General features: G+C 41.5%; 1 protein-coding gene across 1 annotated transcript; it reads left to right on the top strand.

Annotated features, from left to right (window-relative positions):
• The first annotated feature begins 702 nt into the window (after positions 1-702).
• Positions 703-13,180, top strand: LOC132980285 (protein yippee-like 2). Its single transcript, XM_061046333.1, has 5 exons — positions 703-940; positions 6,211-6,442; positions 7,306-7,349; positions 7,753-7,861; positions 10,475-13,180. Exons 2-5 carry the CDS (start codon positions 6,326-6,328, stop codon positions 10,562-10,564), a joined length of 360 nt encoding a protein of 119 aa, XP_060902316.1. The 5' UTR covers positions 703-940; positions 6,211-6,325; the 3' UTR covers positions 10,565-13,180.
• The last annotated feature ends 1,510 nt before the right edge of the window (positions 13,181-14,690 follow it).

Here is a 14,690-nt window from a genome sequence, read left to right as displayed (position 1 = left end):
GGTAATTTGTAGTTATTTTTAAAGTGAGGATTTCAGGTATTTCCCTAGTTTATATTATTAAATACAACTACACAGCGAGTTCGCAGTATTTATTCTGGGGCTATGAAATCCCAGTCACCTTATTGGCCACTCATTTCTACCTGTGTCCAATAGGCTAAGTGTTGCTATGCCTTATCTGTTTTGTGATTGGCTGGGAAAGCTGTCATTTATCCATCAAAGATAACAGTCAGTGTGAGTTTTGACAAAGATCGTCAACACAGCCCTCAAGATAGTTCACTGCTCTGGAGCGTGCGCCTGCGACCTCGTTATTACAGTACAGGTTAACACATGACATGACATGATAATGCTATCTCACAACAAGCCCTATAGATGTAAAGTTATTTTTTGATTTCACTGAAATCAACCGCATCAAAATTGAACAATTCCCCCCCAAAAAATCACATTTGAATTTGAATTAATGTATAATAGATCGATTCATGCGAGCTATTAATGCAACGAATATAACGGGACTTGAGCGTCTTATCTTGTATGTCCACGGAGAACAATCTTTAATTTAATTTTAATAGGCCTACGTGTAATTTAACCTAAAAGAATCAGCCTTTGGAGATAAAAATGCCACAATATGTTCAGTAAAAATAAGTACTCTTAACTTTATGACGGGTTTTCTGCGAACACGGAAGTCAGTAGGAGTGACACCTCTCGCTGCGGCTGACTGTTTCATCACTCTTTATCTCTGCCTCTTCTAAACTCTGCTGGGCATCGTTTCGCGTCAAAACATTGCGTCTCTGCAAAGACTCGCCAGGGCTAGAGACAGAGAGAAGAGGATATTTGCCTGGGAAGGAATGCGAAAGAGGGTGTAGGACTGGCACTGCCACGAGGAAAACGAGGAGGTGCGACATTTCCTAGGCTACGTGGAGAACTGTTTTTCTTCCCTTCAAAGGTAAAATGATTTCTTCTGCGTTATGTTTCCCACTTTCATTTGCTCCTAAGCACTGTTAGAACATATCTTCATGAAGTTTATTCCTAATGCTTTGCACAAATATATTGTCAATGTTTTTTAAGCGAGGAAACTTTCAAGATATGTTGCAGCAGATGTTATAATCTTATAGTAAAAAAAGGCAAGTTCATTGTTTTTATCATCTGCCAACATCCAAGTTTTAAGTATCTTCATGCCTGGATTCATATTATCTTGGTTGATTGGATGCTGAAGTCCCCTCTACTGTAGAGCTACACAGCATTGAGTGTTTATTATAGGGACACATGTTGTTTGTGTTGGCAGTCCTGCGCCATCATCCCTGTGCACGCGCCTTCTTCGCGCGATGGTGCACGTCAGCGTTGATCAATGCGGGTTATCATGTAATAGGCTCGGGTGACAACTCTTCTGTGACGGCAATCACCTGATTCCCAATCGATATGTCAAAGTCACTGCAGACGTTAAAGCTCTTTAAAGTGTGGGTGGCGTGTGTGTAGGATAAGTGTGTTTGTGTGAGTACGTGCGTGTGTGTATGTTTCCAGCATTGCTCATCTCAGGCATCCCCGCCATCTGTGCTCCGTGTGGTGGCTGAAGTTCTGCCCCAGATGAAGTGCGCCACTGCCTGTGACCTGATTCATACCAATAACCACACACAAACACTGCAACCAGTAAGCTCCCATGTATAGATATTGATGTGTCACTACAGGCGATTATTGTCACTACCATTCTAGATATGTCAACAACACATGCAGACAGATATTGATTGTGCTGAGTCGATACACATGGATCAAAGATAGTAATCAGAGTTGCAGGCCTTGAAAGGTGACCCTCCACAGACAGACAAAACTTGTAAACATAAACAAAAGTTGTTTACAAAATGTCACCTTGCCCTCTTTAACACACAACACAGAAATATAGGAAGGTGCGTTTGAATATTTATGTTCCTACCACAATGACCGTGCAAGATAATGTGCATTTCCTGAAAGTTAACTTCAGACTTAAGTGTCTGAAGCACCCGAAAACAAGCTGCTCTTCTGAGAAACAAAGAAAAATGGTAGAAATCAGTTCTGAGGAAGATGAAGCATAGCAACCGTAACCAGACACACACACACACACACACACACACACACACACACACACACACACACACACACACACACACACACACACACACACACACCCGAGATGCAAGAGCATCGCCTCATCACTGAGATTTGGTGGAAGGTGGTGGAAGAAAGAAGAGTTTTTCCTCCTCCAGTCAGTGATGTCATGCTGCTGTATGCTGCTGGCCTCGGTGTAACACTGAATGAAGAACAGGATGAGAGTACACAAAGTACAGAAATCGTGTCGGTGCAGCTCGTGGGCAGGAAAGGACACGCAGCTCATCCAAGGCTGAAGGGACACACGCTGCTTCGTCCCTCTTTCTTTCTCTGCTCAATTCACCAACTCCCTGCCCCTGTTTGACTCCAATCCCCCCTCCCCTCCCCGCCGCCCCCCCTTCCCATATATTCCTCCCCTCTGTCGTTCTCCTGCTCTCCATCATTGTCAGAAGCAGCAACAGCAGCGGCAGCATCAGTGCGTTACATAACAAAGGTTTTTTTGTTGGGATACAAGGGCCCTTTTGGTTGTGGAGACTCGTGGCACGTAGTCTTTTGTGATGACACCCAGAAATGGCCAGAAAGGACAGCTCGGTGACCTTAAACAACCCGCCACAGATCTGATGAATAGACTGAGTGACAGCAGTAAAATACATATACAAACAGGCTGAGAGGCATGCAGACAGCTATGCAGACAGAGCTTCATCCTGACCTGACAGTTTTGCTGATATTTTCTGCTGTTGTCTGGAACGCTGTGATCAGTTCCTCCAGTCATCTAATCAAAAGTGCAATTTCTGTGCAAAGAGGTTTTATTTAGCACAAAGCTGCCTGGGTTGACTCTTTGTGTCAGCATTTTGCAGAGTGTCAGCATCTTCTTCTTCTTCGCACAAACAATGTTGCCTGAAAATGATTCCCAACCATGTCCAGCCACCAAGGAGAGAGTTGCCCTCTTCTTTGAGACGTTTATTTAAAAATTTCAAACAACTGTCGAGCCTCAGACAATTTGAAACAATCACATGATGTTCTACTAAAAGCCTCAACCTGCTTCCTCGTATTTTTAATACTTTCTGATTCTTTTTAAATGTATTGACATCTATAAACGCTATGAGCCCATCACTTGAGAATGAGCATTACAACAGGTTACAATCTGACATGTGCACATAAGATAACTAGTTATCTGACTTCAGGGGCTCTGGGAACATACTTATTGAAAGACAATACACTCTGGAGCTCCAACTCACCAGTTTTACTTTGTCAGTAAGTCTTCTGACTTTTTGGAATCCAATTGTTTTATTATTCATTCTCTGAAATTTCATAAAATTGGGGCTTAATGTTTGTGGCAAGTCCACAGACTCTTAAAATGTCTTATTTTGTCCAACCAAAAGTCCTAAGCCCGAAGAAGAAAAGCAGCACAGTTTATTTTTTTCTTCTTGAAAGGATGATCCAAATGTTAAATTGCACAAACACTACATTAAAACGTATTTCTAACCACATGCGTATCCAGTGCTTAGTGGTTATTTAAAGCCACTGTTGTTACAGCTGTAATGAGGTGATTCTTCAGAGTCTCACTGTGGATTATACACCGAGAGAACTCCACATGGATCAGTATATATGTGACCCGTGAGTAGATGTGTAGCAGGAGCAATGTTTTAATCCATCAGGGCCGTTGACTGTCTGCCCGATAAGGTCACATTAGCACTGTGATGCACTTCTCTAGATGTGGGTCAACTGAAATAGCCTCACAAGCTTTTTCTATAGCTGATAGTTTTAGTAAACATTTGTCTCAGCTGTGATGGACACATTCTCATCTATTCAAAACATCTACGTTTTAGTCATGTCTTTTATCCTTAGTGACTCGTAGCACGTGTAGCGCTAGTATAAGGGCTTAGAAGGGCAAGCTTTAATTTAATGTAATTACATTCTAGGCTTAAGTTTGAAGCTTACATTTGTAGACAGTACCTTCGAGTACCAAAGATTGTTGAGCTTTAATCAGGCAGCTTTGTGCAAATTTAAGAGATTTTCACATTTCACGATCTGTGAAGTGTCCAACAATGAAACCCGAACATGTCTGTTTGGGTTCATACATTTCTAATGGGTTCAAACTTAATAACAGGATGGAATATTTGGTAAGAAATCTCAGTAGACTGGATTCTTGATTAACTTCTCCCTTGTGGTAAGTCCTGAAATGACCGAGAGGATGAAAGCCACTTTGGGTAAAACGTCACTCTGTGTGTGCGTGTGTCAGGGGTCGACTCTGACTACTGTACTGAGCGTGTCTTTGTGCCCCAATCCCACGCCGCTGGCACAGAGTCAGAGGAGAGTAAACAAGGGCACGTCTCACTGTCTAATTTATTTCTATCCCTGGTCCTCCCCATCAGTGTTGTAGCCACTATCAGCGTCCCTTCGAACACTAAAAACAATAGTCTGGCCCCGGTGTAAAATAAAAGAGGCCTCTCCTTCTCCCTTCTGTTTGTCCTGAAGTCAGAGAGGCCTCCTGCTCCCATTCACCATTTTATTAGTTTTTCCAGATGGTGAAGTACAGGCAGACAGGAAGAAGAGGAGACACAATAGAACTGCATTATGTGAAGGTGACAAAAAAAAGCCATAAAAAACAATTTATTCAAGTTTTAACGGAATCTTACAAAGTTATTATCCTGCTATTTTGGTTTATTGTTTATTTATAAAGATTATGTTTTAAGTTTGGAAGAAAACTGTTCAAATAGGTGTTTACACAGTAAAAATATAAAAATATACCTTAAGTGAAGCCTCACAACAACTTTATGGAAAATAACAATGGTTAATCAAACTCAAATTTTGTTACTGATACTTCATGAAGAAATCACAATTCAAATTGCATTAAGCAATAAAAACACTACATCTTGCACTTTGAGGAAGTGCGCTCAGGCCCTGAACCATTTAGTTTCTCATGTACAGTTAGTAACAACAGACTCCTGCCCTCCTGGCCCCGAGAGTCTGGGACGCGTTCCCAGGCCAGCTCACTAATCTGCTCAGTCACCAGCGCACACCAGCAAAGTATTTTAAGGGCTTGGTCTGTTCAGATATCATGGAGCGAGCAGAGCACGATCCTCACAATTGTGCTAGGCTAAGCAGATTATCTCTGCAGCCTCATAGACTTAAACACAGACTGTGAACTAGTGGAGCTGCCTGTGTGTCCTGCACTGAGCTGAAGTCAGTGCAGGACGGTTTGACCACAGGCTAATGGAGACAGCCACAACTTATGACTGTTTTCATTATCAAATTCTGCCACCACATGTTCTCTAAATTAATTATTTGTATATATGTCCCTGAAATAATAAAAACTAGTGGTCAATACACATCATATTTTTCTAGAGCCCATTTTGATATTTTAACATAGAGTCAATAGACTATATGCTCAAAGGTATCTAGTTACAATAGTATAAAACAAAGGACAAACGCTCGTATTTAGGAAGTACAAATCAAAGAATCTTGCTCTAATATGGCTCTAAATCCATGCTAGCAGCCTGCTCACAGGCTGAGCTAAATACTAATTTAGCTAGCCAGCACACAAACAAAATGCTAGCAGGACAAAGTTTAGCAGACAAAATGATATGATCAGTACTGGATTTTTGTTTAGCGTTTGCTAATTTGCAATAAAGACACAATTTAGCTGAAGCTAATGGGCGCTGCATGAGTTAACAATGAGACTAAAGTAAATCAATTGCCAAGGGAGTATTAGTGGGGTTTTTGTTTTGTTTTTTTGGGGGGTGGGGGAATAAATGCAAACCAAAAGTTTAGAGCTTTAAAGTAGGAAATATAAAAAATAATCCTCTATTAGTGTTTCTACGTCTCCAGCAATGAGTCAGTTGTGGCCTCTGGAAAAAGGTGGTTGAAGCTACCTACTGAATCTCATCTCACTGAGTGTTTTCAGCTTGAATCTGAAACATAGTGAGCCTGGAACAAAGGCTCGTAAGTATGATGCCTCGTCACATTCTAGCTTTGATGTTGTAAGAGTTTCACAGACGCGAGCAGGTTGCAGAGCACGCTGTAATCCCATCAGCAATTATTCACCTGTGGCTCATTTTCCAACGGCAGCTTGAGGAAGCAGCTGTTCCCCAGCCATGTAACCACGAGCTGCTCGTCTCTCCTCCCTGTGCTCAGGTGTTCGCCTCCCAACCCACCGCCCACCACGGCCCTCACCTGTGTGTTGCGGTGCTTCCCTTGTGAGCCGACCTGGGCTGGCAGTCCCTTCTTGCACCGCCCGCCAACACCGCCCATGGTCAGAATGACGCGCTCCAAGACCTTTCAGGCATACCTGCCGAGCTGCCACCGAACCTACAGCTGCATCCACTGCCGAGCTCACCTGGCCAACCACGACGAGCTCATCTCCAAGGTAACCCAGCAGCGACAGATGCACTTAGTTACAGTGACCTAACTCATCTTACCATCAGTGATCGCCCCCGGTAACCATTAGCAGGGTGCTTACTGTCAGGAAGCTAATTATTACAGGCTGAAAAAGAAAGAGGTACAAGATTTGTTTTTACTTTAAAAGCAAATGGGCTAACTATTAAGGTTCACTCTTATTTAATTCATGAAACAATAAATAGAATAGAGTAGAATTTAACATATTTGACAGTAATTTAATGGATCATCTTCAAGGTTTAAAAACCTGGAGGTTGGATAAGGAATTACATAAATAAACAGCAGGCCTGACACCTGTATGTTTGTGATAGCCACCACCAGACACGAGCATGTGGATGGATTATGTTATAAGCTGGTTTGTGAATTGGATTATGAATGCACTATCACTTTTTCCACTTGCAAATGTGAAACCACTGCTCACCTGTGCACAGAATCCTTCAGATGGTTGTAACACAGCTGCACTACATGGATCAGTGTAATGTGTATCTCCAGTAGCAGCTTTATAGTTTTGAAAATAAAGGAATGCATTGCTAACATTAAAGCTACCTCTGCATTTGTCTGCAATGATGTTATTAGTGGCATATAGGCTTTAACCTGGGAGACAAAACCATGTTAAAGTAAATGTTAAAATAGATAGATTAAAAGTACTTTTAGAAAATAGTAGCCTCTATTAAAGCGTGGGCTCGTCTCCAACCAACATGTGGGTGTTTTAAAAAAAAAAAAAACGTGACTGAAGCTTCATGGCAAAATAAAAGCATGCCTGTATTATTTGATAGAACTATTATACTGAGTGAAAGGATTTTTGTTTCAGCCTTTTCCTATTTATCTCTGCAGTCGTTCCAGGGCAGCCAAGGCAGAGCCTACCTGTTCAACTCAGTGTGAGTATCCCTCTCAAAAAAAGCATTTCAACACACATGGCTTTGCATTTGATGTAACGTGTTAGGACAAAATGTGCTGCATGCAGGTTTTGGATAGGACAAAAGTGAGCTAACACACTCAGGTTAATAATGCATATTGTTTTTGAGGCCCTGGCGCGGCCTTTGTCTTGGAGCGCTATCATTATCAGCTGAATTGAGTGTGAAAATGAGGCTGTTTCAATCCATGCTCCCCTCTGTATGCGTGGGTGTGAGGCAGTGACTCACTCTGAGCACATCATACAGTACTAGCAACTTACTGGTAAGGTACTTGCACAGAATAGTATTTCATAACTTCTCTCCTCTCTTTCTGTGCCTCCCTTCCTCCCCAACTTTCCTCCCCACAAACCCACTTTCCCTCTCTCAGGGTGAACGTCGGGTGTGGCCCTGCAGAGGAGAGAGTTCTGCTTACAGGCTTGCATGCTGTAGCAGATATCTACTGTGAGAACTGCAAGACAACCCTTGGCTGGAAATATGTAAGTATCCCCGGCTAATTTGATGCCGAGTGTTACACTCCCTGAATTCAAGGTTAGAAGAAGATAAACCAGGAGGTTGTTATTATAGCAACCCCTAACTTTATTTCAACCCTAATTATAGTTCTCCTGTCTCCTCCTCTTCTCTCAGGGTCAATGCAGTGGTGCGGCTGTGGGATGAATTAATTATGGGAAGGATTTTTTCCAAACAGATGGGGATAGGGAGCAGAAGTCTATCTATACTATGTTGTGTTTGTGATGATTTTTTAATGTTTTGTGGAAGGGTCTAGAAAAACATCTAGACATTAGAGCCATATATACAGCCAAGCTGTGATATAGCATGTCAAAACACATGTGCACAATGTGTTTAGTGGAGGTGTTTTTAAGTCCCGTGTCAGGGTAAACTGAACAGCATCAACACATGTTGGCTGTCTTCATATATCATCCTAGAGCTGAGCATGTGCAGCTGTCACCGGTGAACCCTGTCAGCATTGAGGTTAGAGAGTATACAACATAGGGCACTGAAGACTGTCTCACACACACACACACACACACACACACACACACACACACACACACACACACACACACACACACACACACACACACACACACACACACACACACACACAATCCTTGTCACATTGACTCCTGAGACGGCTCCATTGACACACACTCTTTGCCTAACCTCTAACCGTAACATTCAGCGCTCACATTAACTGGACTCTTTAACCTTCCAGGCTAAAAATAACATTTTTTCCTTATGACGCCTGGTGAACACCTGGTGAACACCCAGCTTTAAATGTAGATACTTTTCTGGGTAGTAACTATTCCTGTCAGGACCCCAAAGAGGTCACATGCAGGCTCAAGCACACAGACACAAGATATGGCTTAATGGAGGGCTGCCATTAATATCAGCGGCAGCAGGATTGATTTCCTGCAGCCATCAAAGTTCTTTTGAGGCTTGACCTACTGCACTTCTAAACTGAGAAATCTGATAACATTTCCCTTTCAGCTCTGAAACAAAAAAAAAAGACAACAAAAACAAGGTTGTGTCACTTCACAGTCGGAGAACATTTGTGCCAGTGTTCTTACTTACTGTGACACTGTTTTCCTGAGGCTTCACATGTGTGTGGATGGTTTGGAGCAAGTACTAAGGGTTGTTAATGGACTAGCACAGAGGGTATAAGATTTTCTTTTGTCATTTTCTCACCGTTGATTTCTCCTTTAAATACAAATATGCCTTCAATGATTTTACTTCAGTTTCCAAAGAGGCCTTTCTCAGCTTAGAAGCTAGGATAAAGTGCTTCCTGCTCCCATTGTTAGTTACTGGGGCCAGACAAATCCAAATTTGGAAATATGGGCTGTGTAACTTGAACAAATTTAGATGTGATTAGCAAGCAGAAGCTTCTGCAGTTTAACTTGGCCACACGAAGAGAGACATCTGTTGACTTAAAACGTTCCTATTTAATCCTTAAAACATCTGAAGTGAAATTTAACAGAAAGTTGCCAATACAGAGTTTTAAAATTAGCTTTCTGAGAAGTTTCTTTTAAAAGAGTTTACAGCCATGCTAATAACTCTTTAAGGCAATACTCGAGTTCCATGTGAGCTGAAACATGTTACAATGCTCACAAAGACAATAGTGATGCATAGATGTGACTGATGGTAATCAGATATTGATTTTGCCACTATCATAGCTAAGATTGTATTATTTATACTGCCAAGGCAAATAAATACTTGACGAAGAGTATCAGAATCAGAAATACTTTATTAATCCCAGGGGAATATTTGGTTACTGTTCTTAAACGCAATACAGCAGTAGAAAATATAGAAATAATTTAGGAATCTAAAGATTAAATAGAATAGAGATAATAAAATGAGCAATAAGTACCAAGTAAGATTAGAATAATAAGCTATGTACAAAGCGCAGGGACTAGCTTTATAAAAATAACTTGCCACCTAGCATCAGCAAAGTATTTTAGTAAGCTGGGCTGATGTCATTTATACAGTCATGCTGTTGAAATGTTTGACATCTTCATGAACATATGGAGGAAGAAATGAAGAGTTAATTTGAAACGATAATATTTAAGGAGTAAAATGATCTGCTTTAGTGTATTGAACAACACTAAATGGAGAAAGCTCAGACCTTGTTTTCTGGGATTTATTAGAAATCCCATTCTCCAGAGGAATGGATTAAACACCTTACAAATACATGTTGCAGCTTGCAAAATGAGATCAGTCCTATCTGTTTTGGCTCTTGAGGCTGTGACATGTGGCCTTTAGTGTTTGCAGTTTATTTGGTGGTTCAAGACACATTTCTGTCAGCATTAGGTATGATCCTCTCCTCTGCAGTGCTCAGTGACGAACGGTTATATAACCATCTTCCAAAGAGCCAGTAGCAAAGACTGAGTCAAAGAGTTTATCATACAGCCAAAGAAAGTGTTGGAAGCAGGATTTTATGGTACTTATGTCTTTTTCAAAATATTCTACTCCTTGTTAATAATACCAACATTTTATTATGCTATATCCATCTTTTATATGAGTCAAACTCTGTCTCTCTGTCTCCCCTTTCCCTTGTCCTCTGACACTCCCTTGTCCTCTGACACACCCTCCAGGAACACGCCTTTGAGAGCAGTCAGAAGTACAAAGAGGGCAAGTTCATCATCGAGCTGGCCCACATGATCAAGGACAACGGCTGGGACTGACGCATGAGCAGTTGGGACACAACCACAGCAAAGGGGAGAGGGGAAGGGGGGGCTGGATTACTGGATGGACCGACAAATGGATGGATGGATGGGAGGGAGGAAGGATGGTGGGTCATGTGTGGTGAGTGAGTGTGTGACTTTGGTTTGGCTGATTTACCATTAACCTCTGTAACTCTCTGCCCCATCCCTCCCTATCATGCCTTTTGAGCTACACCCACCCACCCACACAAACACATGAATACATCAAGGTCCCAGACATCCCAGCTTGACAGAGACGGACTAGGCAGCTAGCAGGACTAGGTGACTGGCCAGCAAGATAAGATGTATCATGTTTTTTTGTTAGTTTGTTTTTTACTGACACATTATTGCTTTTAACAATGTGGCAACACTCCTTTTATAGCTGCTAGGAAGTCCTTCAGAGGAAATGTAGCCAGAAAGAGGCCGGTCCGACAAGGTTCACTGGCTTTGGTTGAAGAGCTGCAGGGCATTCACTCTGTCACCAGCCTGAATGAGATGACCTAAGATGATTATAGCAAATCCAGCTGATCGGGGCCATGCCAGCTGGGCCAGTGATGAGGCCTGGCACTGAGCCTTGGAACTGAGGCTCGAGCACATGGACGTCAGGTTGTGGCAGGAAAGGAGGGGGAGCTGGGGGTTTGCAGGGATTGCTGCCCACCAGGCCTCTCACTCAACATTGCAGGGGGAGGAAGATTCTGATCCAGTTATGCAGTGGCTTTCATGGCTTTTGGCTGGGATCCACTCGGTGACTTGCCAGCAATGCAGCTGAGGATGGGGCAGGGTGGGCCGAGAGTGAAAGAGATATAGGCAGGCAGCCGCCAGCGCAATCCGTCCTTTGTACGTCTGGTTCAGAGAACACATCGCTGCATCCACCGTTGGTTTTTTGGCTGGGTTGAATTACACAACATAAGCGCGTCTCAGGTGAACAGCTCTGGCTGGGATTCCCAAATGTTCTTGACCGTTGTGAGCATCTTTTAGCTCTTGTATGTTGATTAGCCAAGGTGAAAGAGCTCGGCAGGTACAGCAGGGCAGCTAATAATCAGTCAGACACAAAAGTTCTATTTTCAGAGAGTGACAAAAAATAGCCAATGCATGACTGGTTTCATGGGCCCACGGAAAATACAAACAGTAATACAGTATAAAACACACAAATTAAGAAATTCCCTTTACTTAAATATGAAGGTATGCAGTATACAAAACTGTTGGGATGTGACACCTACATGAAGATATAAAAAAAGGTCAAAAATGACACAAAAGATCACTCTTTGGCTCTCTTTCAGTCTGGGATGACTTCTGATTAACTGCTGTTAAACTGGCATTCACTGACTGGCTGTTAAAATCACCATAACAAACCACAATAGGAAACATTGTGCTTGATGGATAGATAGGCCCTCTTTTGTTCCTTAATTCACCAACATATTCTCTCCTTTGGTTTTGACCAGTTTTAAAATCATGTCTCTTTTGATTTTTTGCCAGCCGGAGTTCGATAACTTAGTATTCCTCATGCATCATGGGCCTTAACGTTTCAAAAACCTGGGTAACATTTAAGGAAACAATAGTTTTGCTCAGGAACATTGATACAAACTTTTATTTGCAAAGGCCAGGATCTTACTGTACGCGCCGGATGTGTTAGTCTTTGATGGAAATGTATTACTTTCAGTTGAGAGACTCTGTCACAGCTGCCTCCATCCTGTGGTAATGCAATATTAATGCATGCACAAAGTCAAAACAGGTGTTCTGACCGGTTTTGTGCCCGGTCTTCATCACTTTTTTTTTTTTGTGAAAGGAACATTTTGTTTGTATTAGAGGTGCAAACAAATCTTGCTCGTGCTGTAATGCAACATCGAATCTCGGTCCATTTGAGCTGTGAGGTCTTTCTGTGATGGCACCAAAAGCAAAACTGATTAAATGTGATTCTGGTTTAGAAAAGCAAAATGAGTTTGCCCTCTTTCTGTCTCACAATGGTTCCCCATTGTTACAAACATTGCTTGAGATGTTGCCCGGTAGTATTTGGCGAGTCCTCTCCAATACCCTTCAGTTACAACCAAACTTTAACAAATGACTCTCTTCAGTAACACCTAGCGGCTGACTGCTCAGTCAGAGGCTGCCACTTTAAACCAGCACAACCAAAGAACCCTACCATCGACAATAAATTGACCAAACAAAACATCTCATTTTGCTTGGGCAAAGAGTTGCTACACATGGGGGTGTACTGTGTATAGCTGAAAGCCAAGGTTGTGGATAGCCTTTCTCTGTGATATAAATATATATAATGCATTATGATTTTGTAAACAAAAGATCTTAATATATGAATATATTCTATTTACTGTATTCACCACGAGGATTACCATTCAAGTCGACCTCTGTGTTACAGACTGTAAATAGTGTTAATGTATTGTGTTTTATCTATGATCCATATGATGATGAATGAATATGATTTAGGTCATGTCATGCTTTCTCTCTGGTACCCCACATTGGCTGTACGATAATACTTTTTTACTGAAAATGTTTAAATTTTAATGTCTTTTGTAAAGGAGGATGCTGATGTTGACTGTATATCATTGGATCTTCATCTAATAAAATGCACCTTGATATCTGTATGGGCTATAGGGTTTGTTTCTTCTTAAGCAACAGTACATTCTTGGCATTGGGGCCACTCAAATGATAAAGACGTCACATCTTTATAAACCTGGGTGGCTCAAGAAATTAAGCTGCACGTTTTGAGATAGCTTTAATTTAATTCCTTATTTAGTTAAGCACCAAAATCTAGAATTGAAGTACTCGGTCTTGAGACCACTTTTTGAAGGTCTCGTCTCGGGAATCAAAAGCATTTTTTACTCTGTCTCAGACTGGGTGGACTCCGGATTTTAAATCAAGACCGGTCAAGACCTCCACTGACAGTCTATTTCTAAGTCAATGCTGTGATTAGAAGGAAAATGCCCCTTTCTGCAACCTTGGTCGTGGTCTTGACACGGTCTCCATCCCTAAATGTCCTGGTCTTGTCTCGGTCTCGCAGCACTCTGGTCTCGGGTATGTCTTGGTCTCGGTTAATGTGATCTTGACTACAACACTACCAAAACTACAACACCTTTCAAACGTCACAATGTAACAGTAGATTTCTGATAGAAATGTACATGTGAAAGTCAAGATAATCCTGGTGACATTAATACGCTTATCTTCTCACGTTTAAAAGGTCAACTAAAGCTTTTGAACCGTGACCACAACCACATACAACAGTAATGAAATCCTGCTCAAGTCTGAAAATGACACAGCGTCTTTACAGACTGCAAACAAAAGAAACATTTTGAACAGTTTGAAGGTTCTTTGTTTAAATGTGTAAAGGATATAAAAGTTCTTAAACATTTCAAGATCATTCAACAACCCTGCTCTGTCTACAAAAACAGAAGTTTCTTGATTCTTCCACTGCCCTCAATAACGTTAGTTTAGTTTTTCACAAAAAAAAATGTGACTGAAGGTGCTTAAACAAAATCACAGGAGGACTTTTCGGCTGCTACTCTGTTAAGTTAGGCGTCCCAGATTTAGAAAGGCTTGTTTATCTTTTGGTGAAGGCCTTCCTTTCTTTTCCATTATCCCTCCTCTCTGCTGCTAAATGATACCCCACCAGCTAGTTAGGACATAGTCATTGTTTCTTGTTTTTCAACAGTACATTGCTAATACACATTAACTGCATATTAATGTTAATGGTATTGTTTGGAGCCAAAACTTCAGTTTGACTTTTACCATTGCATTTACCACATGTTGACTTCAGCTTCACAAACATAGGCACAATGGCTGCTGTTGTCAAATTTGAGCGCCTTGAAATCGATTAAATTGAATATTGTGCATCATTTTCTTTTTGCACCTGACAGGAGAGAGGGCAGTTTAAGCGCACTAATAGTATTATATTCTATACAACACCAACTACAATAGGACTTGTAGGGTTTGTGTAAACTAAGGCATCAAAGCACAAACTTTATCTGTGATGGTGTCATTTTTTTGTCCCCATGGTAACCAGTGCATGCTATTTCCACTCAGTGGGGCTTAGAAAATCAACAGCAACACCTTTGTACAAAAAATAAAGTGAGGATGGTGCTCATGTTGTTAGATT

This window comes from Labrus mixtus, chromosome 9 (assembly GCF_963584025.1).
Source record: "Labrus mixtus chromosome 9, fLabMix1.1, whole genome shotgun sequence".
In the NCBI taxonomy this organism is placed as follows: domain Eukaryota; kingdom Metazoa; phylum Chordata; class Actinopteri; order Labriformes; family Labridae; genus Labrus; species Labrus mixtus.
This window is presented reverse-complemented; position numbering and strand designations above follow the sequence as displayed.

What these genes read in the sequence shown, in the direction of transcription:
- LOC132980285 (XM_061046333.1), top strand. Translation starts at nt 6,326, where the DNA reads ATGGTCAGAATGACGCGCTCCAAGACCTTTCAGGCATACCTGCCGAGC. An exon ending in GCCTACCTGTTCAACTCAGT is followed by an intron (nt 7,350 to 7,752) that starts GTGAGTATCCCT and finishes TCCCTCTCTCAG; the next exon opens with GGTGAACGTCGGGTGTGGCC. An exon ending in CAACCCTTGGCTGGAAATAT is followed by an intron (nt 7,862 to 10,474) that starts GTAAGTATCCCC and finishes CACACCCTCCAG; the next exon opens with GAACACGCCTTTGAGAGCAG.